Below are 24,458 nucleotides of genomic sequence, written 5' to 3'. Positions count from 1 at the left end.
GAGGGAGTGTGAGAAGGGAAAGCAGAGGAGAGCTAGATCTGGTGCACAGCTGGTGACACTGGGCTGGGAAAGAAAGCCCCCCAATCAAACTGATGGTGTTTCCCAAGTTTCACAATCTGAAAGAAGTGATGTGGTAGCCTGCTGCAAATCTGTCCCCTCCAGCCTGTCAAACCCAGGAGGGAGGCTGCATAGACTCCACAATCCCAAGAAATGCATATCTGAAAAACTCAGAGTGGCCTGACTCTTTCCCTGCCATAAATGTCAGTGGGAAAATGGGCACCACAGAGGTGTCCTGAAGACGGAACTATAAGCCATGAATCATGTCCTTCGAATATAACTTAGTTTGTTTTAAAATAAATGGTTTGCATACAGAGAGAGGAATAGGTGGCTTCGCAGGCTTACACATTAGATAAAGTCAGGAGGTCCCCAAGTCACTAGAGAACACCTGCTACTAATGCACAGTGTGCTAGAGAGACCCACTTCCTGCCCTCATGGGGCTTATAATCTAGCAAGGAACATTAGACATCACATTAGCAACTGTAAGTATGACTTGTGTGAGGAGCTGTGGAGTGTGGCCCCATAGAGGTGTCAGAAAAAGGAAGGGAGCCCAGTGTGATGGCTCATGCCTGTAATCCAGCTACTCTGGAGGCTGAGGCAAGAGGGTAGCAAGTTTGAGGCCAGTCATAGAAACTTAGCAAGACCCTGTCTAAAAATAAAAAGGGCTGGTGACATAGAGAACCCCTGGGTTCAATCCCCAGTATGGAAGGAAGGAAGGAAGGAAGGAAGGAAGGAAGGAAGGAAGGAAGGAAGGAAGGAAGGAGGGAGGCAGGGAGGAAAAAGGAAGGGAAATTTGAACTGACACCTAAATGACAGGGAAGGTGCAAGGTTCTTAGTGGATATAAAAATAAAGCAGGTCTCAGGGTCTCACAGCACAGACACGGCTGGACTGCTCCCTGCGGCATCACCTACCAGCAACTCTGGAGGGAAGATGGGCTCCTGGGTGGGATCCAGGGGCATGAACTCTTCTGGTTTGAATAAAGATGGGGAGAGAGTGACCTACAGGAAGAGAGAACACGTAAGGAACTGCAGTTCTTCCTTTCAGGATTAATCCAGCCCTTCCTCCTGGTGAGCTGGTTCCCAGCCCCTGGTAGAGGGGCAGGCAGCTCCTGGGAAGCAGAAGAAAGGAGGTCTTGCCAGACGACCCCAGGGCTAATGAGCACCTTCACCACTCTCTTCACCTGGCCATCCCCAAATCTTGCCACAGTTCCCTCTTCCAGCCACCGCGGCCAGGGGTGTGGAGAGAGCTCAGTGACTCCTCTGAGTCTGAGTTACCCCCAGGCTCCAGGCAGAGAAGACTCACTTACTGTGTGGTCTTTCTTCTGGTTCATGCAGCAGTTTGGGTTGTCTCCACTTCCCCCACAGCATCCTCCATCCTAGACAGATGACATTCACACATAGACATTTATAGAGATTTCACAGAATCTGAGGAATCCTGATGATTAATATCTACTGAACTCCAGCTCTGGTACCTATTCCAGCACCAACAGGAAGGGGAAACCCCCACCCCATCCCACATGCCTGCATGCAGAGTCAAGGCTCCGCTCTCTTATCTTTGCTTTGCTGATGTGTGTTACAGAACACATGGATGAACACTTAGGAGTGACAGGGAAATGGTCTCCATCAAAATAGATCCTGTTTTATCAAAAGGTATTTTTCTCATAGGTCCTCTCAGGACCTAAGAGGCTCCACTTTCAGGTTCTACATCTATGGGGCTTGGCTGGGTGTCTCTCAGGCTGGGCATTCTGTGGGACTCTGCCAAGGATGTCCAAGACCAGTGCTGATCCGAGAGATGTGTCCATCCAGTGTGTCCAATGGCCTCCTCCCTACCTACTAGGTACTTCATCCCAGAAAGCTGAACACTCTTCACTCCTCATTGTGGGCCTGTTCTGGAGGAAGGGTCCAGGGGGAACCACTCATCACCCATGTGAAGGATCTGCTCAGGGCCTCTCGATGCCAATGGCAGAACACTAACAGAGAACAGAATCACTGTTCCCATAACTGAGGTCTTGCAGAGCGGGGAAAGGATGTGTTCATCAGGCCCATCTGCCCTAATAAGGCAGGAGTTGCAACTCCGGGCTTCAGAAGACATTTCAGAATTGTGGGGCTGTGCTGAGACACTAAAGTGAGGAAAATTTCCAGGCACTTTTCTTGGGTAGTCAGTTCCTGAAGGAGCAGGCTGGGAACAGTCCCTTCTGCATGTGAGTCACAGGAGACACCATTCCAGGCTGTCATTTCTCAAAGGGTGTGTCATGATTCATCATTTTTCCTAACAGGGCTCTCAGAAGACCATGGAGGCTGAAGGTGTGGACATGCAAACACGGGCAGACAATGGCAGCAGAGAGGAACCTTCCCTGGTCCGACCCCCTGCCCATGGGGCCTGAGACGTAGAGCCTCCCACATTCATAGCTTTGCTCTGTCCATTCTGGAACTCTCTACGGCCCCTTCACCCTTCCCCTCTGAATTTAGATAGGAAAGGAAGAAGGAAGACAGGGTCCCTCACGCCTCTTTTCATCTTCTTGGCAAAAGAGTGATGCAGGGGAGTTCTCAGGCCCACGAAAGTGAGAGGAACTTGCATGTGGTGAAGCATCAGCCTCGCTCGCCTGGCCTTCCTGAGGGAGGAGACGTTCCACCCAGGTCCATTTTCCAGATCATTAAGGTGCCAGCACAATCGCACTTAGATCTTTTTCCTTGATAAATTAATTGGTATGTTTATGACACAGATTATTGTGATGTTCAATAACAGGTCACTGCCCTCCAAGTCTTCTGAGGTTGGATAAGGCTGATTTCTCCTGCCTCTGCCCTTCTGAGATTCACAGTTTATGAACTAAGACTGCTAGGCTTGTGCTTTTTTTTTTTTTTTTTTAATAAACTAGTTTTTTTTTTTTTAAGATCGATTCTAGGTTCAGAGTAAAAACTGAGCAGAAAGTACAAACAATTCCCAAATACCCTTTCTCCCTCTTCCCTGCCCTGGCTACACACATACAACCTCCTCTGCTCTCAGCATGTGCACCAGAGTGGTACATTTATTACAACGGATGAAGCTACCTGGACAGGTCATCATCACTCAAAGTCCATGGTTTACCTGGACAATGTGTGGGCTTTGATAGATGTATGATGATGTGTATCCACTATTACAGTATCATGCAGAAGGGCCTCACACTGCCCTAAAATCCTCTGTGCTCTGTCTGTTCGTCCCTCCTGCCTCTGCTCTAGCAATGACTAATCTTTCCGCTGCCCTCATAGTTTTGTCTTTTCATAGTTTCACGTAGTTGATATCATACAACATGTAACTTTTTCAGATTGGCTCCTGTTAGTTAGCAATATGCATTGTAAGATTCCTCCGTGTCTTTTCATGGCTTGGTGCTGAACAATATTCCATTGTCTAAATGGGCCACAGCTTCTTTATCCATTCACCTGCAGAAGGACATCTTGGCCATTTCTAAATTTTCACAATTATAAGTAAATATGCAGCAGACATTTCTCAAAAGAAGAACTATCCATGGCCAACAAAGAGATGAAAGAATGTTCTACAACTTTAGCAATCAGGAAAATTCCCTCTCACTCTGTCATTTAATTCTCCTATTTTTTTTCCTGACACCTTTCCTTAAAGTCTTCTTTGTCCAAAATTTACATAGTTACTCCCACTTTCCTCTCATTAGTGTTAGCATGGTATATCATTTTACATCCATTTACTTTTGACCTAGATCTGTCTTTATAACTTGGGTTGCATGTAGACAACATATATTTGGGTTTTATTTTTTTTTATCCACTCTGAAAATATCTGTCTTTTCATTGTTATATTTAGACCATTAACATTGAAGGTGATTATTGATACAGCTAGAGTGGTATCTGCCATATTTGTTACTGTTTTCTATTTGCTTCCCATATTCTTTGTTCCTACTTTTGTCTTTCACACATTCTCTGATGTGGTTTTAACAGAGCATTGTATATTTTCCATTTTTCTCTTCTTTCTTAGCATATCCATTGTATTTCTCTTACTTTTTTTGAGTTTGTAAAAGACATTTATAACAAATCCCAGTTTACTCTCAAATAACAATATACCATTTCACGGATAGTATGAAGACCTTATAACAAGATATTCTCCCTCCCTCTTTCTCTTTTTACCATTGCTGTCATCATGTATATACATATATAAATGCACTATTAGTCAAATACATGTTGCAATTCTTGTTTTGAACAATCTGTTATCTGTTAGATTAATGAAGAATTGAAAGGTTTTCATCTCACCTTCACATATTCATTCTCCAGTGCTCTTCATTTCTTCGTGTAGATTTAAGTTTATGACTTTTGTCATTTTTCTTCTCTCTGAAAATTCCCCACTCCCCCCACCTTCTTCTCCCATCACCCCCGTTCCCCATATTGCTAGGGATCAAGTCCATGTCCTGGTTCTCTACAGAATCTCTTCTTGTGTTTCTTGAAAGGCAGGTCTAGTGACAACAATGTCCCTCAATTTTGTTTATCTGAGGAAGTCTATTTCTCCTTCACCTTTGAAAAACAGTTTCTAATTTGGTGGGAGCGTTTCCCTTTTCAGAACTTTAAATGTTTTACTCCATTCTCCTCTTGCTTGCATGGTTTCTGAGAAATCAGATATAATTCTTACCTTTGCTCCTGTATAAGTGAGAGTGTTTTCCTCTAGATTCTTTGAAGAGTTTTTTCCTTTATCTTTCATTCTATGAAGTTTGAATATAACATGCCTGGATTAGTTGTTTGTTTGTTTTTTAATTTGGGGATTTATTGTTTTGCTCCAATTGGCTTTGGGTTTTTGTTTTGACATTTATCTGGCTTGGTGTTCTCTGAACTTCCTGGCTTCAATTATTTTAGTCTGATTAATTTTAGGAAATTCTCATTCATCTATTGCTTCAGATATTGCTTCTGTGCCCTTCTCTCTTTCTTTTCCTTCCGGTGTTCCCACTACATATATATTTTGCTTTTGTAGTTGTCCGCAGTTCTTGAGTTTAATATTTTTTACACTCTTTTTTCTCTCCACCTTTTGGGTTGGAAGTTTGCATTGCCACATCATCAGCTCAGAAATTCTTTCCTCAGATATGTCCAATTTACTAATGAGCCTACCAAAGGCTTCTTCATTTTATCATACTGTTTTTTATCTCTAGCGTCTTAAAATACTTCTCTTTTAGAATTTCCTTCTCTCTGCACACATCATCCATCTGTTCTTGCATGCTGCCTATTTTTTTTCCCATTAAAATCTTTAGCATATTAATCAGCCTTTAAAAATTCCCTGTTTGATAACTTCAACATCTCCACCCTGTGGAGCCTGGTTCTGCTGTTTCATCTCTTCAAGTTGTGTTTGCCTTTGAGTATGCTTGGAATTTTTTTTTGTGTGGGTTGTTGAAAATAAGTCATCTGTGATGGATAAAAGGATCTGCTGTGAACAGACCTTTAGTAATATACTGGTAAGTGTGAAGGATCCTATTGTCCTAACTCTAGGTCTCTGTCTTTTGGTGAGTCTGTGTACCTGAACTGTGAGTGTCACAAGTGTCTCAGGTAGATTTTTCCTCTCCACAGTGAGTCAGGGTGGCTGAAACTTCTCTTCTTCCAAGTAGGAGGAAGAGAAATTTGCACTCATAAAAGTGTGAGGACTCCCCATGCCTGGGTCCCCTAGAGTTTGTATGTCTGAGGCTTGTCCACATTAAAGTTCCAGCAATTCATCAATTACTGCTCAAGTTTCCCTGTTGCAGTACTCGTTCATAAAGAGGCTTCTGCTCACGTGTTTATGGCCAAGTATGCTGTGATTCTCTGTATCCACCTGTCTGCCTCCAACTTGAGAAACAAGAGTTCATCCTATAACCTTGTTTTTCTGATGAATCTAAGAAGACTTGTTGATTTCTCAGTTTGTTCAGCTTCTTACTTATTGTTAGGATGGAATGAAGATGTCAAAACTCCTTACGTATGTATCAGAAGCCAGAAGTCTTGCGTGTGCCTATTTTAATGGTTTTTCCATTTCCTTCCTTGTGGCCAGATGGACATTGTCATTCTTGCTGTGAACAGTGTGCTCAGATTTTCTAGTGTGTATTAGATTCAGGAAAATCAAGTTTGTTAGAACTCTGTGTAAAATAAAGGTAAATTGTCTCTGAATAAAGCCTGGGGGCCTCCGGTGAGTATTATGAGGACACGTCCTCTCACCTTCTGCATGTCAGGCATTTGGCAGCTCAGCCTTGTTCTGAGCTAACCTGCAGGACAGCTGGGTAGAGGGGGTTGCTGCTGCATAACAGAATATCACTTCAATGATAATAAATCTCAGACCTCAAGCAGTAGTGCAACTGTCTGCTATACTCAAATGCCCTTCTCTTATGAGGCACTGTGAGGACTGTGGTTAGTTTGCATGTCTTTGAGCAGGTGCCTAGGTAAACAGATAGGCAAGATTGACAATCACTGTTCTCAGGGAAGCCTGAGCAATTAACGGAGATCATTCATACGGTGGGTGAAGAAGAAATGTGTCAACATCATAATTCACAGCTCCATTTATGGACAACTTAAGATGTACCAGGCATTGTTCTAAAAGCTTTGAAGGAACTACTTATTCTTTACAAACACTATCAGGTTGGTATTATTATTATTCCCATTTTTGAAACAAGGAAACTTGCCCAGGGTCATTCATCATGATAAAAGACTTGAACCCAGGTCATCAGACTTGGAATATGTACTTTGAATGATTTTCATTTAATTGTACACCTCCTACTACTTCATCAACTGCATTCTCCAGGGCCTGGTGTTGTCTGTCCTTGTGAAGACCCACCTCTACCTCCCCCCACCCTTTCTTGGATAAGGTAGGCACAACTCTCCTTCTCAAGACGTAACAGTTCTAAAGGTCAGTGCAAAGCACAGGTGTCTGTAACTGTCTCCTGAACCCAGAATCAAATTGAGATGACAAGGTTTGATGGGAGACAGGAGCAACTTGACCTAGTTGAGAAATCAGGTAAAAGCTGAGGGGACTAAGCCAAGGAAAGCGAAGCCAGCGCCCCATGCCAGATGGCAGGTACATGCCATTGGTTACATAATCAATGCCCACATACCTGGCTGTGGAGTGAGATGAACACTGCAGGGGTTCACAAACTGTCTGGAGATCTAATTATCAGCTTCATAAGACCAGCCGAGTGCCAACCTCAGAAACAGCCAGGAGAGAGAAGGAGGAGGGGCACAAGCGCTGAGCCAGGCTGGGCTGTTGTTAGATGCCATGTTTAGCGCCCATGAGCCTGCCAGTCTCTAGGAAAAGCTGCCAAGCCTGAAAGCACTGAAGGAAGCCAGCACTCAGGCAGGATGCCTCTTCTAGAAAGCAGAGCTCCAGGCCTGCACTGGGAGGAAAGCCCCGGGCTATGGAGAAGAACAGCAGAATCCACTCCCCACAGCACCTGTCCCTGGCAGAAGGACCCGCTCACTAGATATCTCACCTTTCCTCTCAGAGACCGTATCCCTTGGCATCCCTCCCAGCTGTGATCCCTGAGGGTTGCTGCTTTAAGAGCAGGACGCCTGCTGCTCTGGGGCCCCACTTACCTGGGCGAAGGTCCGGAAACCCTGGAGGATGGGCCTGTAGCCTGTGCAGCGGCACAGGTTCCCTGTGGGCCAAGAGAAAAGCTGCAGCGTTGGTGCTGGCCTTGGGCAGGGGAGGGCTTGTGGCCTTGCCCCAGCCCAGTTGGATGCTCCATTTACAGCTTTGCCTTTGTTTTCCTGTCTCCTCTGTCTGGAAGGTCCCTGTTCCTCTTCATGTCTCTAACCTCAAAACTTCCATCATGACTCCCCCTCCAGGAAGATTTCAGAATAAGTCAGGGGCCCCTGCTGGTGCTCCAGGGTGTCTGGTCAGACCTTATCAGTGAGCTTATCAAACTACATTATAAATTCACTTCCTCTTCAGAGTATGAATTCCTTGAGGGGAGTAACTACATCTTTCCTCTTGTGCCTGTACAGCACAGGACTCAAAATACTTAATTGGAGAAATAATAGATTGAAATGTAGGGAACAGGTAGGGAAGCTTCTCTGTTCACTTCAGAGGAACAGACACATGGGACAGGCTCCTGGGCCCACTCACAGGAGGAAAACTGGGAAGCCAACCCTTGCCTGTGGCTGAGTCCTGCCTGGCTACCTTCCTCCTATATGGTCTGTGCCCTGAAGAATCCTGAGTTGGTGGAAATTGATAAGAGGAAGCCATATCACTGGACTCTGTGCAGTATACCAAGTGGTCTCCCATGCCAGCTGCCCAGTGCCAAGGCCACCTCAAAGCTGGAGAAGGGCAAGAATAAATTATAGGAAGCAGGGGACCCCATGAGGTCTATAAGCCAACCAAGTGTTCTCCAAAGCAGGAGAAACTAACTTCATAGCAGATCTTAGCCATTGCTCTGGGGTGGCCTGTGCCTTTCCTCCACAAGGTGTTCTGACACTCCAAGCCTCTTCCTGGCTGTCACCCTGACCCCATCCTGACCACCCGCCGCAGAGTCCCATCTGCCACTCCACCTCCTTGGCTGTGCCTGAAGGCCCGTACCTTGGAAGGCATTCTCAATCTCTTCCATGGTGGGCTCTGGCTCATTTCGAAGCAGCGTGTACATGCTCATGACGATGCCAGGGGTGCAGAACCCGCACTGGGAGCCATGGCTTTTTGCAATTCTCTCCTGAAAGGGACAAATGAAACAGATGCCTGTGTTGGCGAGACCCCCTCCCCATTCCCTGAAGGACTCCCCTGAAGCCAGCTCCTCCTGAGAGACAGTGGGGGGTAATGATCAGGTCAAGCCCCTCCTTAGATGTAAGGTCCTGTAGACCAGCCATGGGCACCTGGTCTATAGGAGGAGGACAGTCCTAATCTTTACTTCTAAGGATTTAATGAGATAATTCATGTAAACCCTTGACCTGTGCCTGGCATATGGGAGGCAGGCAGTGTTACAATGAGCAAGCCACCCCTTTTAAAGAGCAATGAATATTCTGGGAAGTAGGCCCAGGAAATATAAGAACTTAACATGCTGTGAATGGAAGAGTTGTGTTGTATTCCTCTGATTACACTACCCTGCAGTCCAGCTCAACTGACCTTCCTGGAGGGTCAACAGGGCACCTCTTATTCCAAACTAGAGTCCCATTGCATTCCTGTATTCTTAAGTGGAGGCAACACTGAAAGTCCGGTGGAGGCCAGAGAATTGGAAAAATATGTCAAACTGAATTGACTCTATGCATCGAACGTCACAGGATTCCCATGCAAAGCAGGAAGATTTTTACTGTAAGGAGATTTTCCTCATTCACGTGGCTTTCTTTTTTGTTTTTCTTCTGCTTTTTGGTCTCTTGGGAGTCTCCCTTGTGTTACATAAAATTGCCAGAATATTATAACCTTAGTATCCTGTATATATATTAATTGATTTTATGAATATTGACTGAGAATCTCTCATGCACCCGGCACAGTAAAGGCACTGGGAACAGAACAGTGAAGAGGAGAGACAAGGAGAGATCTCCAAAGCCCACATTCTCACAAGGAAAACACTGACAAAGAAGGAATCCCAGGTGGAGATTTTGTGCACAGAGAGTTTTTACAGAATGACATGCATGATCCATTGTGATGGTGGCTGAACACAGTGGTCAGAAAAAGCCAATTTGAAAGGGAGCCCTTACCCTGAATTAAGTAACACTATTTGAATCATAGAAGAGCATATTCTAGGGAGAGAGAACCGCAGTGAGAAGGCCCTGGGCCCAGAACAAGCTTAACATGCTAGATTTGCTGGAAGGCCACGGGTGGAACTTGCTGTGACTGGAGAAGTTGGCTCACAGCAGCTCCTCCCACGCCAGGGTTGGGATTGGGAACTTCATCAGGGTGTGATGGGAAGCCTGTGGGGATCTTCAGCAGGAAGTGTGTGATCGAAGACTGAGGGTTTCCTGATCATACTGGGGAATTTAAGGAATCACCCTGGCTCCTAGGTGGAGGATGGGTTGCAGAGGGCGGGAATGGAAATAAGCCTCAGGATAGCGTAGCCGACCAGATAAAAGGGGATGGTGGCTGGGCCCAAGTAGCAAAAATGACAACTGAAAGAATGAAGATGTCATTAGAGGTTTGGGTGGTAGAGTGGACCCCACTTGTGGATGGATTGGATGTGGTCTTTGAGAGAAAGAACCAAAGGCAACTCCTAGATTTTTATCCTGAGCAACTGGGCAGAGGAAAACTGTGAAGGAAGAAGTTAGGGGGGGAAATGAGGTTTTGATAAGCTTGAGGTTAGACATCCATGTTGAGTAGGCAGCCGGAAGTGAGTCTAACCTGAGGGAAGGTCGGAGCTGAAGGCGTGGGTGTGCATGCCCCTTGCAGGTAGAGAGATCCAAACTCGCCGAGAGAGACACGGAGAAGGGAAGGGCTCAAGGGCACATCCTGGACCCCACAGCAGGAGAGACAGAGCAGAGGAGGAGCCAGCACAGGATGCTGACGTAGAGGAGGGAGGAAAAGCAGGGGCGTAGTTCCTCAAAACCAAGAGAAACACATGAATGGACAAGAAGTGAAATCCAGCTGTTGCTCAGTTGGTGCCAAAATAAGTGCATCAGGAATAAGGTCTGACTGCAAAGGGAGGGGTTTAAACTGATCATACAGATAAGATCCCAGTGTTTATTCATTCTTTTTTTTTTTTTTTCATGTTTGTTTCAAAGAAATGACAAGCCCTAATTACCCTTCTCACACCTCCTGCAGGTTGGACAAGTTGAGTAATTTCCCCATTTCCTGTCTAAGGAATACAATGATAGAGGCAAAGCAACACCACCCCACCCTGCCCTGCCCTAGGGACAGGCCCAGCTCACTCATCATCCATGATGTCATGAAAGGTGTCAGGGAAGGCAAGGTCTCCTAAAGGGCACATCTCCTCAACTGGTCACGGGGGTGATTAAGGCCTGGGCTTAACTTTGGAACCTTTAGTGATTGCAAAATCCCAAAGTGCCCCTTCCTCAGTTTCCCCAAACAAAACAATGGCCTTTCCTTCCCACAGTGCTCTGCTCCCATGTGTTTCCACTTGGCCTGAGAATATCCTGACCCTCTCCAGAAACCCCTCAGATAATTGCCCACTCTCTCCAAAGATGTTCCCAATTCTAATTCATTTTCAAGTGGTCTGATTCTACCTGAAAGCAGATAGAAAGCCTTAGCCAGGTACTCATCCATCACTATTATCTTATTTAGCTCTTGATAACCTCTATCCTAGTGAAAGTGGAGGCTTGAAAGCACATTTGTATTTCCTATTATCGAGAAATAAAGGTGCCACTAGAATTACCACTCCAAAGAATGGAGAGTAGATCAGCCTTTAATCAAGGAACACAGAGAATTTGGAACCTGGGAAGACTGAGGGTTTCCTAAGCTTACCGGGGAACAAGATAAGAAAGCACCCTGCCCCTCCTCCTTCCATTCTGGTGCAGCTGGACCACCCTGATCACCAGATTCAGTTGATCTCTTGGATCCCTTGGGGTCATGCAAAGTTAGCTCCACTCTGGCCACAGGAGGGAGTTTTGGGCTTGGAAGCCTTCTCTTTCCATCTCACAGCACCCAGAAGAAGAGAAAGTGACCTTTGTTCAGGTTGTGAAACTCTACCTGACAACCCCAAACCAGTCTGCAGCTTGGCCTGAGCCTTCCTGCAAAACGCCCTGACCCCAAGAGCACAGCTCCTTCCCTCTGCTTACCTGCACAGGATGCAGCCGAGTCTTGGTGCTTCCTATTCCCTCCACAGTAGTCACGGCAACATGATGCAAGGAGCAGATGGGGGCCAGGCAGGCATTGGCAGAAAAATGGCTAGAACCCCAGATTAAGGTCACTCCATTGTCCACTCAGGTCATCAGAGCAGTGTAGGGTCTGGGGGACTCCTCGTGGGGAAAGAGAGGGAAACGGGAAACACCAGCCCCTTGAATAGAGCTTCCCCTAGAGTTTCTTCGCCTGCCTTCCTTAGCCATCACTGGTTCTCCTGTACGTACAATCAACATCAGTGACTGAGTGCCATTTGTATGCTAGCACTCAGCTGAGAGCTGGGGAATGACGGTGAATGAGATGAAATCTCCAGCCTTCAAAGCTTGCAGTCAACCCAGGAAAATAGAAGTGGGTGTAAAGATGCAATTTAAAAACTTCAGGAGGGCTGTGCATGGGGCACTTTGAAATCCACACAGACAAGAGGCACTTAGGCACTTAGCCCTGTCTTGAGAAGTCAAGGAAGGCTGCCTGGAGGGGGTGATTTGGGGTCCACTCCTAAAGAGCTAGTACCAGTTTGCCAGGTAGAGAGGCTTGGAAAAAAGACATTGGGAAAAAGCTTTTGCCAAGATCAAGAAATGAGTGGGCCTGGGGCATCAGTAGCTCACACTGTCTTGGCCTGGAAGGAGTGCTGGCACACAATGAGAAGGGAAACTGGAGAGGAGAGCTAGGGCACCATGGAGGAGCCTGGACTCCAACAGGGGCCATGGAGAGCTACCAAAGGAGCGCATGAGACAAGCTGTGAGCCTGATTTTAGAAAGATCATTTCAACAGCCGTTCACAGAACCTGGTCAACAGTCATGAGCCAGGAAGTTACTTGCTAAGTTATCATTGTACAATGTCCCTGTCCGTGGTTAGAGCTCGCTCAGAATCACAGGCTCACATACCTGTGCACATGCATGCACACGCTCGCACACTCACGGGCTGGCCCTGCATCTTAGCCCTCACAAGGACAATCAGGCAGCAGGCAAAGGATACACGATCTTGTTCTGGAAACGGTCGTACTTGGAAAGCATCACTGTGCAAGCCCCGCAGCCCCCTTCTCCACAGCCAAGCTTGGTCCCGCTCAGCCCCACTGTGTGGTCTCGAGTTAAGGAACATGAACTAGGGGAAGGAAACTGCAGGACTGCTGGGAATGCCTGGGCAGAGTCTCATGGGTCTGCTCATCCATCCCCACACAGGGCTCAGGGTCCTCCACCTGGGAGGCAGCAGAGCCAGGGCCTCCTCGCTCAGAGGAGACACTGCAGCCCGGTGGGGCAGGAAGAGAGAGCAAGACAGCAGGTTCTCATCTGACAGCATCCCCAGGGATGCCTGTAGGGCTGATAAAGTCCCAGGATCCAAAATTGGAGCTAGATCAGAGGCTTTCAAATATCCAGCCATGATATGTGCAAGTAGAAATTAAAATAAAGGTTTTTTGAGACCAGAGACCAGAATCGGACCCAACGCTTACACAAACTATGGAAAGATAATCTGATACTTTACCTCACTAGTGGGCGATTCTAGAGAACAGCAATTGGTGGGCACATTCTCTGCAACAGGCCTCTAACTGCCCATGCCCCCCAGCCCTCTACAGCAGATTGAGGGGACTGAGATTATTTTCACCTGTCACTTCCTTCATTTTCAAGATAAAATGAGCAACTAGCCATGATATAGATCATATACTTGGAAAGCACTTATATCCATGTGCCCAGAAGATCTTCACAAGAACTTGGTTAGCAGCTGGGGTAGTAACCATCATTTTTCTCACAGAGTAATAAACAAAATAAAAATGAACTGAGACCCAAGATGTAGCATGATCCACACAAGTGTTCCCTTGCTTGTTAGGGCCCCAAGGCTCATCTGATTTGGTGTGCACCCCCCTCCCCATGCCATCTCTCTAAGCACACCTGAGACCTGAGGAGAGCTTTCTGTGTCCTTGGTTATTTTTTTCACAAAGTAGATACAGTTATCTGCCGTTCAGACATCGGCAGGGGTGCATGAAGACAGGGAGTGAGAGCTGGAAGTCCAGCAAGGTATTCCGGCCTCTGGATCTTTCTAGAAGCCAGGGTAGAAATCAACGGTCTTCTCTCTTACTGGGAACTCCCACAAAGTAAACTTTAGCCCAGACAACAATAACATGTAAGGACTTTACTTGCCAACTTTTGAAGTGGCACCCCCTTTCTCCACTGAAAAGACTTAACTGGGCCTCTCCAGAAACCTTCACCATGGCTGATTTTAGGACTGTCCACAAAAGAGTCTCTGCAAAAGAGTTCAATGTAGATAAACTTCCTGTTTTTGCGTCGCCCTGTTTACTTGGCCACTGGCCGAGAAGATGTCAGCACTCCAGGTGCTGGACACCCCCTTACTAGGTTTTCACAAACATATCCACTATAATACTTTGAAGAAATGTGCAAACAAGGCCTCTGGCCTTGAGCTGGGCTTCACAGAGATGTGTACATTTTTAAGATAAGTTACAACTGGGCTCCATGGTAACAGCTGGCAGGGGAGGAAAGAAGGGGGAGAAGAAGCTCTCCCCTTCTCAGGTGTTGTCCTTGAAGGGTTAACTTGCCCAGAACAGTGAGAGAAAAAGCTGCTTTTATGTGAACTTCTGCAGACTGTGAACTTCTGAGCCCCTCCCCTTACATGCTGGGTATAAAACTCTGAAACTCCCTGAACTCAGGGTTCAGGGGATTAATTGATTATAGCAAAAGCTGTGCCCTCTGAACCTGGCTGCAGCCAAATAAAACTGTTTCCTGCTATCTTTGGTGCCTTGCCTGGTCTGTCCCTACAGCACTTTCAGTTTGGGATTTCACTTGCACTTTGACCTTTCAAACAGCTTATTGCTATTAAGGCATTTCTGAGGTTTCTGGGCCTTCAAAACTAAAACTGAAACTAATAGAAAACTAAAACTGATCTCAACACCTGAGACCTGGGAGGTCTATTCCCAGACCTCCCAGGCAGATGGGCTGGAAACGGAACTCCATGCAGTCCCTTGATCCTATCCACTGGGTCCTCTGCTGCAAAAGAACCATGAGGTTCATCTACTATGAATCTCTGGTCACCAAACCCAAACACTGTGCTGTCTGATGGGAGACCACTGAGCCACAGTCAAGGCCAGGGTTTCCAGGGCCACTTCTGAGAGTATTGGACAAGTCTTTGTTGTCCTCAAACATATCACTGGAAAGAGCACCAGACAACCCTCTGGGAGAAGGAGGGGTTCTTTCACAGATGTCAGGACCAATGAGCACAGTCCTGACAATAGACCCCCAGAGAGTTTCTGGTATGGATGAGAGGTCAATAGCATGTTCTCGGCTTCAGTCCAACCTCTATCACATTTGCCTAGAATACAGTAGTAAGGCAGGTCATGTCACATCACCCAGGCCTCACTCCCTCCCCTGCTGAAGGGGAGTGGTACACTTCCATGGGATCGCTCTGGAGACTAAGTGAGATCAACTGTACAAACCTGCCTGCGCATAATAAGTGCTCACTAAATGTTAGCACCCACTATTATTTTTGTTGGTTTTGACCCAGAGTCTCGGCATACTTTAATACTCTGAAAGGACAAAATGTACAGAGGATCTTACAGGAGTCCTGCCCACACTGAGAGCACAGCAGCACCCCAAGTCTCCCCTGAGGAGTTCCCTGCCCTTGATGCCTCCAGGGTCTGCCACTGCCACAGCTCCCACTCGGGCTTCCTCTCCCAGTAGACACCTGTACCCTTGTCTTCCGCCACCAGAAGGAGCTGGAAAAGTTCTCCGGAAGTCCACTTATGTATCAAGCAAATGTCAGCTGAGGAAGGACTGACTCCTCCCAGGGGAAACGAAGCCCACCAGGGCTAGAGAAGGTCTTTTTCAGACACAGCATCAAACATTGGAAGTACTAGACTCTTAGCTGGAAGAGATCTCAAAGGAGATCGCTAATAATCCTCTCACTCAGGAACTGAGGGTTTCAGATGCAGGGAGCCCAAGGACTACACAAGGTCACACAGCTACTGAGTGACACCACTGTAGCTAAACACAAGTGTCCAGACTCCAGATCCAGGGCTCTTTCCTCCACACCTCACAGCTGCCCTATTCACACTAGGAAATGACAAAGCCCAGAAAATAAGACCCTGTTGCCCCACCCTACCCCCGTTCCCCTACCCCCACTTTAAGTCAGGATACACTTTCTTCTCAGGTAGACCAAAAGGGTTGTTTCTGGATCTGCATTTTTCTCCACCACCTACCAAAAAATGAAAGAAAAATACATTATGGGTATACTTGACCATCCTTCTGCAATTGATTTCTCCCTTCCATGTCTCATCCAAGAATTGGTAGAATTAGCAGAGATATGCCAATTAGATAATGAAAACCAAGGTATTTTTCTTGGCAATTCCATAAGAATGAACATATAAACTACAAGCCGGAATCCATACAGTCTCACAACCCTAAATGCTCAGATTCTACCACACTGCTCAGCCCTGCACCTCCCATCCTGGGCTGACCAGGGCAGAGCCTCCTCTGAGTCAAACACATCATCCCATCTCTCCTTCTGGGCCACATCTTGGAATGCCAGGGACAGCTGCGAGGGTCCACGTGGCAGGCTCTGGCTTTGTCTCCTTGAGCATACACCCTCAGACCCTGTTGTGACTGGAGAAAGCCAGTCATCTGGCCTGTGCTCACTGCAGAGTAGTGTATGGGATGGGGATTCACAGTGAGTAGCTTGAACATTTGTTAGGAATGGAGGAGAAATCTCAAGCCAAAGACCTATCGGTATGTTCAACAAGGTAGGAAAAAAAAGCCCGTCTATAAAGTGAGAGGCTTGTCCCCAGTATGAATTGTCAAAGGAAATCTATGAAGCCCTTCTTCACTACTCCTCATGCATCATCAGGACAGTTCTGGGTTCTTGAGATGACTAAGGGAGAAAACCTGTGATAAGGGCTTCTTCAGAGAGAACTGTACTGAGTCACACACAGTTTCCTTAAGTGGAAGGGAAGGAGGAATCTGCCTCACACCCCAAACCCATGGCACATAAAGCCACAACACCACCTTTGCAGCATAGGGGATATGGTAGTCTGGAATATGGAAACAGCTATAGGTGGACTTAACATACAATTAATAACTCACGAGGAGGCACTTGAACCTCTAGTTAAGATCAAACTGAGATCAGGGCATGCTCCTAAAGTGGCAGAGCCCAGGATATGGGTGGCCATGGGCTGAGTGCAGGCCATCCATGGGGTAGAGAGAACTGGCTTGGAGATGTTTAAATTATTCTCAAAAAAGACTGCCAAGGGCGGGTGAGGAGCCCTCTAATGGGGAGTCTGTGTGGAGTGGACCTCCTAACCCTGGAGGCTGAGGAAAAGCCAGAGAAAAGCACATCACTCTTGTCATGAGACATGCAAAGGAATGCTCTCCGTGGTGGCCCCTGAAGAATCTGCAAAGTCATTGCAGGAGGAGGGAAAGGGTCAGCTCCCAACAGCTGAAAAGCCCTGAAAACCAGAAGTCATCTGACAGCAGTACCAATTGAACGACTGCTTCCTCGCTCCCCTTACCACGCCATCCTGAGTTGAGACCATGTTTGGCAACTTACATAGATATTACGACTCTTTGTAACTGCAAGTAATCAAAAAGTTTATAAAACTGCTAAGAGTTTGCCCTTTGAATAAGGCTGAAGGACATTGGGAGATAAACTTAATTGCCTCATATGATCATGCCCCTTGGGTCTAGTTTGTTCAACATCCTGGCTACAAAGTTCACACAAGGAGTCATTTTTTTTTTCTCCTGGAGGAAAAATCATAAATGCCAATAATCATGATCTTATCACCTTTCTCATGCACAGCAGTAAGAGCCTCTTTGGCTGTTGTTTCCCTCCATGTTTTTCCTTCCTCCTGTCATACACCAAACTGAAAATCCCTCTTCTATCTTCCAGCCCCCATACCTTTCAGCATTCTTGCTCTCTTACACGTGCACCTTGACTTCACAGAAGACTCTATTGTCCAGTCAAGGCTTCCCACGCCACCCCAACCTCGGTGGCCCACCCTCCATTGAATTCCCACAGGTAACGGCCATGCTGCTGTCATAGCGTGGCTGCAGGGCTTCCCAGGTGTGCGGAACACTCTCAACAGGCTGCCGATGGGCATTCCCAGCAAAAACACCTGGCGAGGAAATGGATTTACGAAAACTGGGTTCAGTCGATTGCTCTGGGAAAACTCGAGCATCAAGAGAAATAATGATTATAAAGCATTAGAGCCCATGAAGTAAGATTAAAATCCACGAATCCAAATAAATGATCAATAAATGAACAAATGGAAGAGAAGAGAAAGCTATTCCTGACAGAAGAATATCAGGTGATAAATACGATTGGCCATCTTGTAATCAACACGACAATTAATCCAGTTAATCACTAGTGGGTTAAATTTAATGAACAAGGTATTTATATAATCTCAAAGTTTCTGTTTGCAGATGATTCATTACAAAGGTAAAAAGAGTTACTTGCAGCAAAGGAAACTAGTGGACCCCACGTTTGCCAAGAGATCAAAGTTCACATCACGATCATGCACTCCCTTAGAGAACTCACTGAGAAAGACACCATACTTGTGTGGCATTCCTGCCCCAAAAGCTGACTCAGAATCTAATTACAGGAAAGCATGAGACAAACCCAATCTGAAGAACATGGGAACAAATAACTGGCCTATTCTCTTCAGAAACAGCAATGTCATGAACGACAAAGGAAAACAGGTACTATTTCAAATTAAAGGACCAAAATAACTAACCGTAAGGCACGGCCCTGGATTCTGCCTGGGGGCAAAGAGTGGGAAAGAATGATGTTATTGGGAGAATAATAATTTTGCAAAAGATCCATAAGTAATGGTATTATATCAAAAATAAATTTTCTGCATTCTATAAGTGAAATCTCACTCTCTAGGAACATTCTTATTTTAAGAATTTGAAGTAAAGGGGCATGAATATGAAACCTTCTCTCAAATAATTCAGAAAAATTATACTTTATAATTTATACATATATTATCTAACATAAAATTGAGTGCATGCTTATATACATCTGTACATCTTTGTACATATGTGCATGTTTGAAGAATAAAGCAACTATAATAAGAGGTTAGCAGCTTTTGAGTAAAGGGTAGTTCAAATTGCTTTATAGTCTTCTTGCAACTTTTCTGTAAATTTAAAACAATTTAAAAAATATAAGGTTTAAAACTATATTTCTTTTGTTCAGGATTTCTCAGGGCTTTTAATATCCCTCCATTCATTCCACCCACATTAATTGGGCATTTACTATGTACCAAGTACTATGCTGAGAGTTTTAAGAGTATCCAAGAAGACTATTTCATGAGACTAGTTTCCTGTAAAATGCATTTGGAATACATTACTTCACCTGTCCCTGGGTTCTTGAATGGCAAATGCCTGGTCTCAGACATGGTATTTTTCTAGTACTTGTCCTGTATTCATGTCTTGGAAGGAGCTTGATAAACGTTGGCCACATGAATGAGTGAATGAGTGAAAGTCAACAGGAGGCTCTTTCTAGCCTACATATGGTTCCTGTGGAGTCGCTCCTAGATACCTCCAGCTGCACCCTAACTGCTGAATCCTCTTGGACTTAGGCGCCAACATCTCCACTAAACAGAGTGATTACTCAGCGACCACCCAAAAGGACTATTGTTACAATAATAAAATCCTTAGGGGCTCTTTTCCTCTGACTCTGACTCTAGACCAGAAGATCTAAGATATGTAGTCACCCAGGCTGGTCCTCCCCCAGAAGGTCCTCTGGGTGTTTGATGTTTTGCATATAGCACCCTCTCTAGACCCCAGAGTGCTGGACAGAACAAGCCGTGTAAGAGGCTCACATTGAAAAACAAGTCACCAGGCCAGGCGTGGTGGTGCATACCTATAATTCCAGCAACTGGAGAGGCTGGGGCAGGAGGATCCATAAGCTCAAAGTCAGCCTCACCAACTTAGCAAGGCCCCAAACTTAGCGAGACCCTGTCTCAAAATAAAAAATAAAAAGGGCTGGGGATGTGGTTCAGAGGTTAAGGTTCAGAGGTTAAGTGCTCTGGGATTCAATCCTCAGTACCAAAAAAAAAAAAAGGGGGGGGGGGGGGGTTCACCAAGTTTGGACAGCTTCTTTGGTAACTACTTTGCACAAGATCCTATAACGAAAGGGCTGAAACATCACAAGAATGAAAGCAGAACAAGCTTACTCATTGCTGCTTTATGAGACCAGGGTCCCTCACTTGGCTGTGTTTACAGCACCACAGTCACGTCTTTACTCTCTGCACTGTGACTCCATCTTTCCAGTATTTCTCAAGAGGCCCCATCTTCATAAATTACAGATATGAACATTCATCCCAGAATCTGGCAGTAGTAGAAGCTTCCAGAGAGATACTAGGGTGTGATATAATGATGCCCTCTAAAAATTTAAGATTCCTTTCCTAAACTGGAAATAAAGTTCAAGGGAAAACAATCTTTCACCAAGTCAGTTTACTTTGAAATGTTCCCATCTAGATCCAGAACATAACAGCAAGCCATCCCTGAAGAAGACCAGGACCTTATGCTATCACACGCAAATGGATGGCTTACTAAAGAAGACCTTAGAGTAAGGCATAGCTTTGGAAGTCTCTGGATCCAGCCACTCACTGTAAAAATCACTTATAAGGGGCTGGGGTTGTGGCTCAGTGGTAGAGCACTTGCCTCACACGTGAAAGGCACTGAGTTCGATCCTCAGCACCACATAAGAATAAATAATCAAAATCAAGGTATTCTGTCCATCTACAACTAGAAATAGTTTTTAAAATCACTTATAAAAATTCCAGAGAAGATGTCTTTGTGTAAGAACCTCTCCAGGAAGCCAATTCCAAACAATCGTTTCTTACATCTCCATGAAGTAATTGCTGAAGGTAAAGAAGTTTAAGCAGTTGGATGCAAAAGGCTTACTACCACACCTTGGGAGTTTTGCCATACCTCTTGGTTTGGCACAAGGTGTCACTCCTGAAAAGGAAGCATCTCAGACAGCTCTGAACCCCAGCACCTCTGATGGCACCACTCGACCAATAGTCTTTGTAGCACTGATGTTATGTTGGCTGATGAAATTCTCTTGCTAGCCACCTAAATACATCCTGACAGGGTAAGTCCTGGAATCCTGTGAAGCACATTTTAGTTCTTAAAAATTACCTCAAAAGTCTCTCAGCTTTTCAATTCAATGGGGAAAAAAAATGTCAATATAGCGAGACAAATAAAAGTGCCCTTCTTTGGGGACCCCTTGGGAGCTTTCATCGTTCACAAAACACGGCCAGTTACAAAGCACAACTGCGGCTACTCTTTTGTGACCTTTTCCATTCTCAAGCGTGGAGCTGAAACACTGCACTGGACCGAGCTGATTCACTCCCTCCACGTCCACACTTGCTATTTCACCCTTCAGGTTTACAACACAGACGCAGCCCTGCCAAGCAAGCACCGTGCCTCACGACTCGCTGGAGTGGACAGGTCACAGAGCTCAGGGAGCCAGATTCAAACCCTGTGAACCTCTTGGTGCAGGGAGGGCAAACAGAGCTGGAGACGATGGAATGGCTTCACTCCCTCTCTGCCTGCACCTGCAGTAAAGCTGCAAAGATTCTCGCTCTTGCAATGCCCAAGGACTCGCACCCATGCCACCTTTCTTAGGTCCCAGTGCACTAATGCAGTTAATCTAAGCAGGTAAGATTTTTGCAATACTTATTGGTAGAACCAGGGAAGGGGGAGTGTCTCCTTTATGAAATCATGTTTGCCACAAGGTGTCAGTATACGTCCCCACACCGTCAATCAGAACAGCTGTTCCATAAGTGTATATATAAACACACAATATATCAGAATCAAAAGCTTTGCACATAACATATCCTGATGCTAACTTAAAAAACATATTCCTGATCCCTCTCCAAGTAAAGAAAGCCACAAAATCATTAAGATATATCTAATTCAACACAGAAATATAGGTGTGGCTGGTCACTTCCCGACTCACCTAGAACTTTGTCCCTTTTCCTGGCTCTGCCAGTGTGTCTCCTATTGCAGAGTAAGCACTCAGAACCCTCCACCCCTCACTCTTTTGTGCCTGGAGTGTCCGGCCTGTGACCTAGCCCTGAGAGGGTTTCTTGTCTCAATATTAACAAAACACAACAACACTTTTGAAGAGAGGAAAACAAGAAGGACCAGGCTAGAGAGAAGCAGAATACACCTCTTCTAGAGGACACGCATCCCCTCCCAAGGAGCAGGGACTCCAAGCCTAAGGTCAACACCGGCTTACCTTTCTGCCATTCACAAAGAAAACCAACTCATCTGCTGTCATTGTCACCGGTGGAGTCCCTAAACTCCAGGTACCACACTCCTAAGAGACACTAGCAGTTACCACTGCTCTGCAACTTGAAAGCTACGCCTCCTATAAAATGAAACCAAGTTGGCCAATGGGAGAGAACCAGCTTGCAGCTTCAGGGCACAGACAGTTCTTGGCAAAAGCCACTGGTTTACATAATCCAGGAAAATGCAAACAACCCTACACACCAGTCACATTCCATAGCTGTGGAGAAGAGCACAGAGGAAGAGTGCTTCCACAGAGTGGCTGGGCCTTGTCTTGGTACAGGTGACCATGGACTTGGGGCACGGCCCTCATGTTTTGTTGCAAGACAGACCGAAGGGAAGGACCATTGTCAGTGACTGCTGTCCGGACGAAGCTGATTCCCTCCCTCCACGTCCACACTTGCATTTCACCCCTCCAGGTTTACAACAGCACAGACGCAGCCCTGCCAAGCAAGTGCTGTTGTCTCACGACCTGGTGGAGTGGACAGGTCACAGAGCTCAGGGAGCCAGATTCAAAGCCCAGCATTGGACATCAGACTTCTCTTAGCTGCTCCAGAATTCAGTAGTCATCCCATAAAGGGGCACGAGAACAACATACAGGGCAGAAGGCTGAGGGACAAATGCTATTTCAGAAGTGCCTTACAAATTTGCAAAGAAATATTTAACCCTGTTGCAAAGGTATTGCCATCAACACAACCAAACAATCTGACAGCAAACCGTTTTTGAGATTTTTCTTTTATTTGAATTTTCTCCCAGGAAAATGCCCTTGATAAGCTGTCAGAGTAACTCATAAAAATGTTTCAAAATACCAAGTAAATTAAAATGCACAGACCACCTAGGCATAGACCACATTAACAGAGCTGAAAAGCCTCCCCCCATCAGTACCATTAACTCCTGGTGTAAGCATACGTGGGCACGGTCCACCCAAGCAGAACCAATGGGCTCTCTGTAGTCCAGCACCCTCCAGCTCCCCTCCCGGACACCAGCTTCCCCTCTGGTCTTCCTCAGTCTTCTAACAACCTGCACAGGCACTCAGCCAACCTTCCTGAAGGAGGATGTCCCCTACACCCTTGGCAGGCTAGGTGCAGGGAATAAAGGAACGCCGGGCAGATGTGCTTGGTGCAGCAACAGCTCAGAGACCCTGAAGACTGCCCAGAAAACCACGAGTCAGCACCCTACCCTTCTCCCAGCGCAGCTGTTATTCAACCAGGAGAGGGGATTTTTACTCATATCATCATCAAACATTCCAATTTGCCCTGGACTATCCCAATTTTAGCCCCAAATCTCTGGCAAATCCCTCAGTCCAGAGCAAACTGGGATGGCTGGTCAGTACAAGACACTGGTTGTTAACCAGGGTGGTTTCCCACCTTGGGAGCCATTTGGCAATGTCTGGGATAGGTCTCAATGTCAGGACTGGGGAGAGTTGCTACTGCATGGAGGACAGAAGCCAGCAGTGTGACTAAACGTCCTACAAAGCACAGAGCAGCCCCCCCCATCCACCCACAGAAAAGAATAATCCAACCTAAAATGTCAATCAAGCCAAGGTTGAAAAATCCTACATTAAAAGGAAGAAGGAAGAAGGTGGGAAGGGGGATCACGACTGGGCCTGGAGAATGTTCTACACTGAGTCATTTCTCCCTAACCCTCATGCCTCTGTGATTGACAGGCTTTTTATCTAGTCACTGATCCACCCAGCTTCACAAACCTGCCCCTTCTGCTTAGACAGTCCCTAACCAACTTCTCAGAGAACCCTGAGGTTCAAACAAAGGGCTGAGGAAAGAGCTCAGGCTTCCGAGTCAGGTAGATGGGCTCAAATTGTACCTCCACTACTTTTATGCAAACTTTGCAAACATTACTCTCTTGACCTTGATATTCTCATTTACAAAATGGGGTTACTGTGCCTACTTTGTAAGAACCAACTCCTCTAAAAATTAAATGAGACCTAGGTTAAATGTGTCCCTCACAATAAATGTTCCTTATAACATCCCGGTTTGCTTCTCCCCACTCAGAGCATCTCTACCCCTTTTTTTGAATTTGAAGGCCAAATTCCTCTCTGCTTCTACAGAGCTTTGAAAGGTAAAAAAGAAGTTTTCAGTAAGGGTTTGTGTTGTCATTCAGAAAGTCCACTTCTATTTTTACGGGTAGGAACCTCGGGTACTGAAGTCTGACAAAAACTTTGAAAACCATGATTACTTCTTACTCAGCAAAATATTTGCAACCGTTTTCTTCCTCTGTGACCTTGTTTTTTAAATTGACGAATTAAAAGTGTATGTATTGATTAGATACAACACGTTTTGAAATATGCACACATTGTGGAATACTCGATTGAACTAATTAACATGCTCATTACCTCACGTATGTGTCATATTTTTGTACTAAGAACACAGACA

General features: G+C 45.8%; 1 protein-coding gene across 3 annotated transcripts in view; it reads right to left on the bottom strand.

Annotated features, from left to right (window-relative positions):
- Positions 1–22,169, bottom strand: part of Xdh (xanthine dehydrogenase) — a 61,299-nt gene extending 39,130 nt beyond the window's left edge. For 2 of the 3 annotated variants that reach the window (XR_007348131.1, XM_015479794.2), the window contains exons 1-8: positions 22,019–22,169; positions 15,913–15,970; positions 12,749–12,845; positions 11,713–11,821; positions 8,573–8,699; positions 7,591–7,652; positions 1,365–1,433; positions 970–1,056 (exon numbers count right to left, since the gene is read on the bottom strand). Coding sequence is in view for 2 of the 3 variants with exons in the window: in XM_015479794.2 (XP_015335280.1) it covers positions 970–1,056; positions 1,365–1,433; positions 7,591–7,652; positions 8,573–8,699; positions 11,713–11,821; positions 12,749–12,845; positions 15,913–15,970; positions 22,019–22,060 (651 nt within the window). In the remaining variant the exon portion in view is untranslated. Of the gene's footprint in view, positions 1–969; positions 1,057–1,364; positions 1,434–7,112; positions 7,562–7,590; positions 7,653–8,572; positions 8,700–11,712; positions 11,822–12,748; positions 12,846–15,912; positions 15,971–22,018 lie in introns of those variants that run through there. The other variant, XM_048804585.1, reaches the window with a different exon arrangement.
- Between the last annotated feature and the right edge of the window lie 2,289 nt (positions 22,170–24,458).

This window comes from Marmota marmota, unplaced genomic scaffold (assembly GCF_001458135.2).
Source record: "Marmota marmota marmota unplaced genomic scaffold, marMar, whole genome shotgun sequence".
NCBI classification, from domain to species: domain Eukaryota; kingdom Metazoa; phylum Chordata; class Mammalia; order Rodentia; family Sciuridae; genus Marmota; species Marmota marmota.
This window is presented reverse-complemented; position numbering and strand designations above follow the sequence as displayed.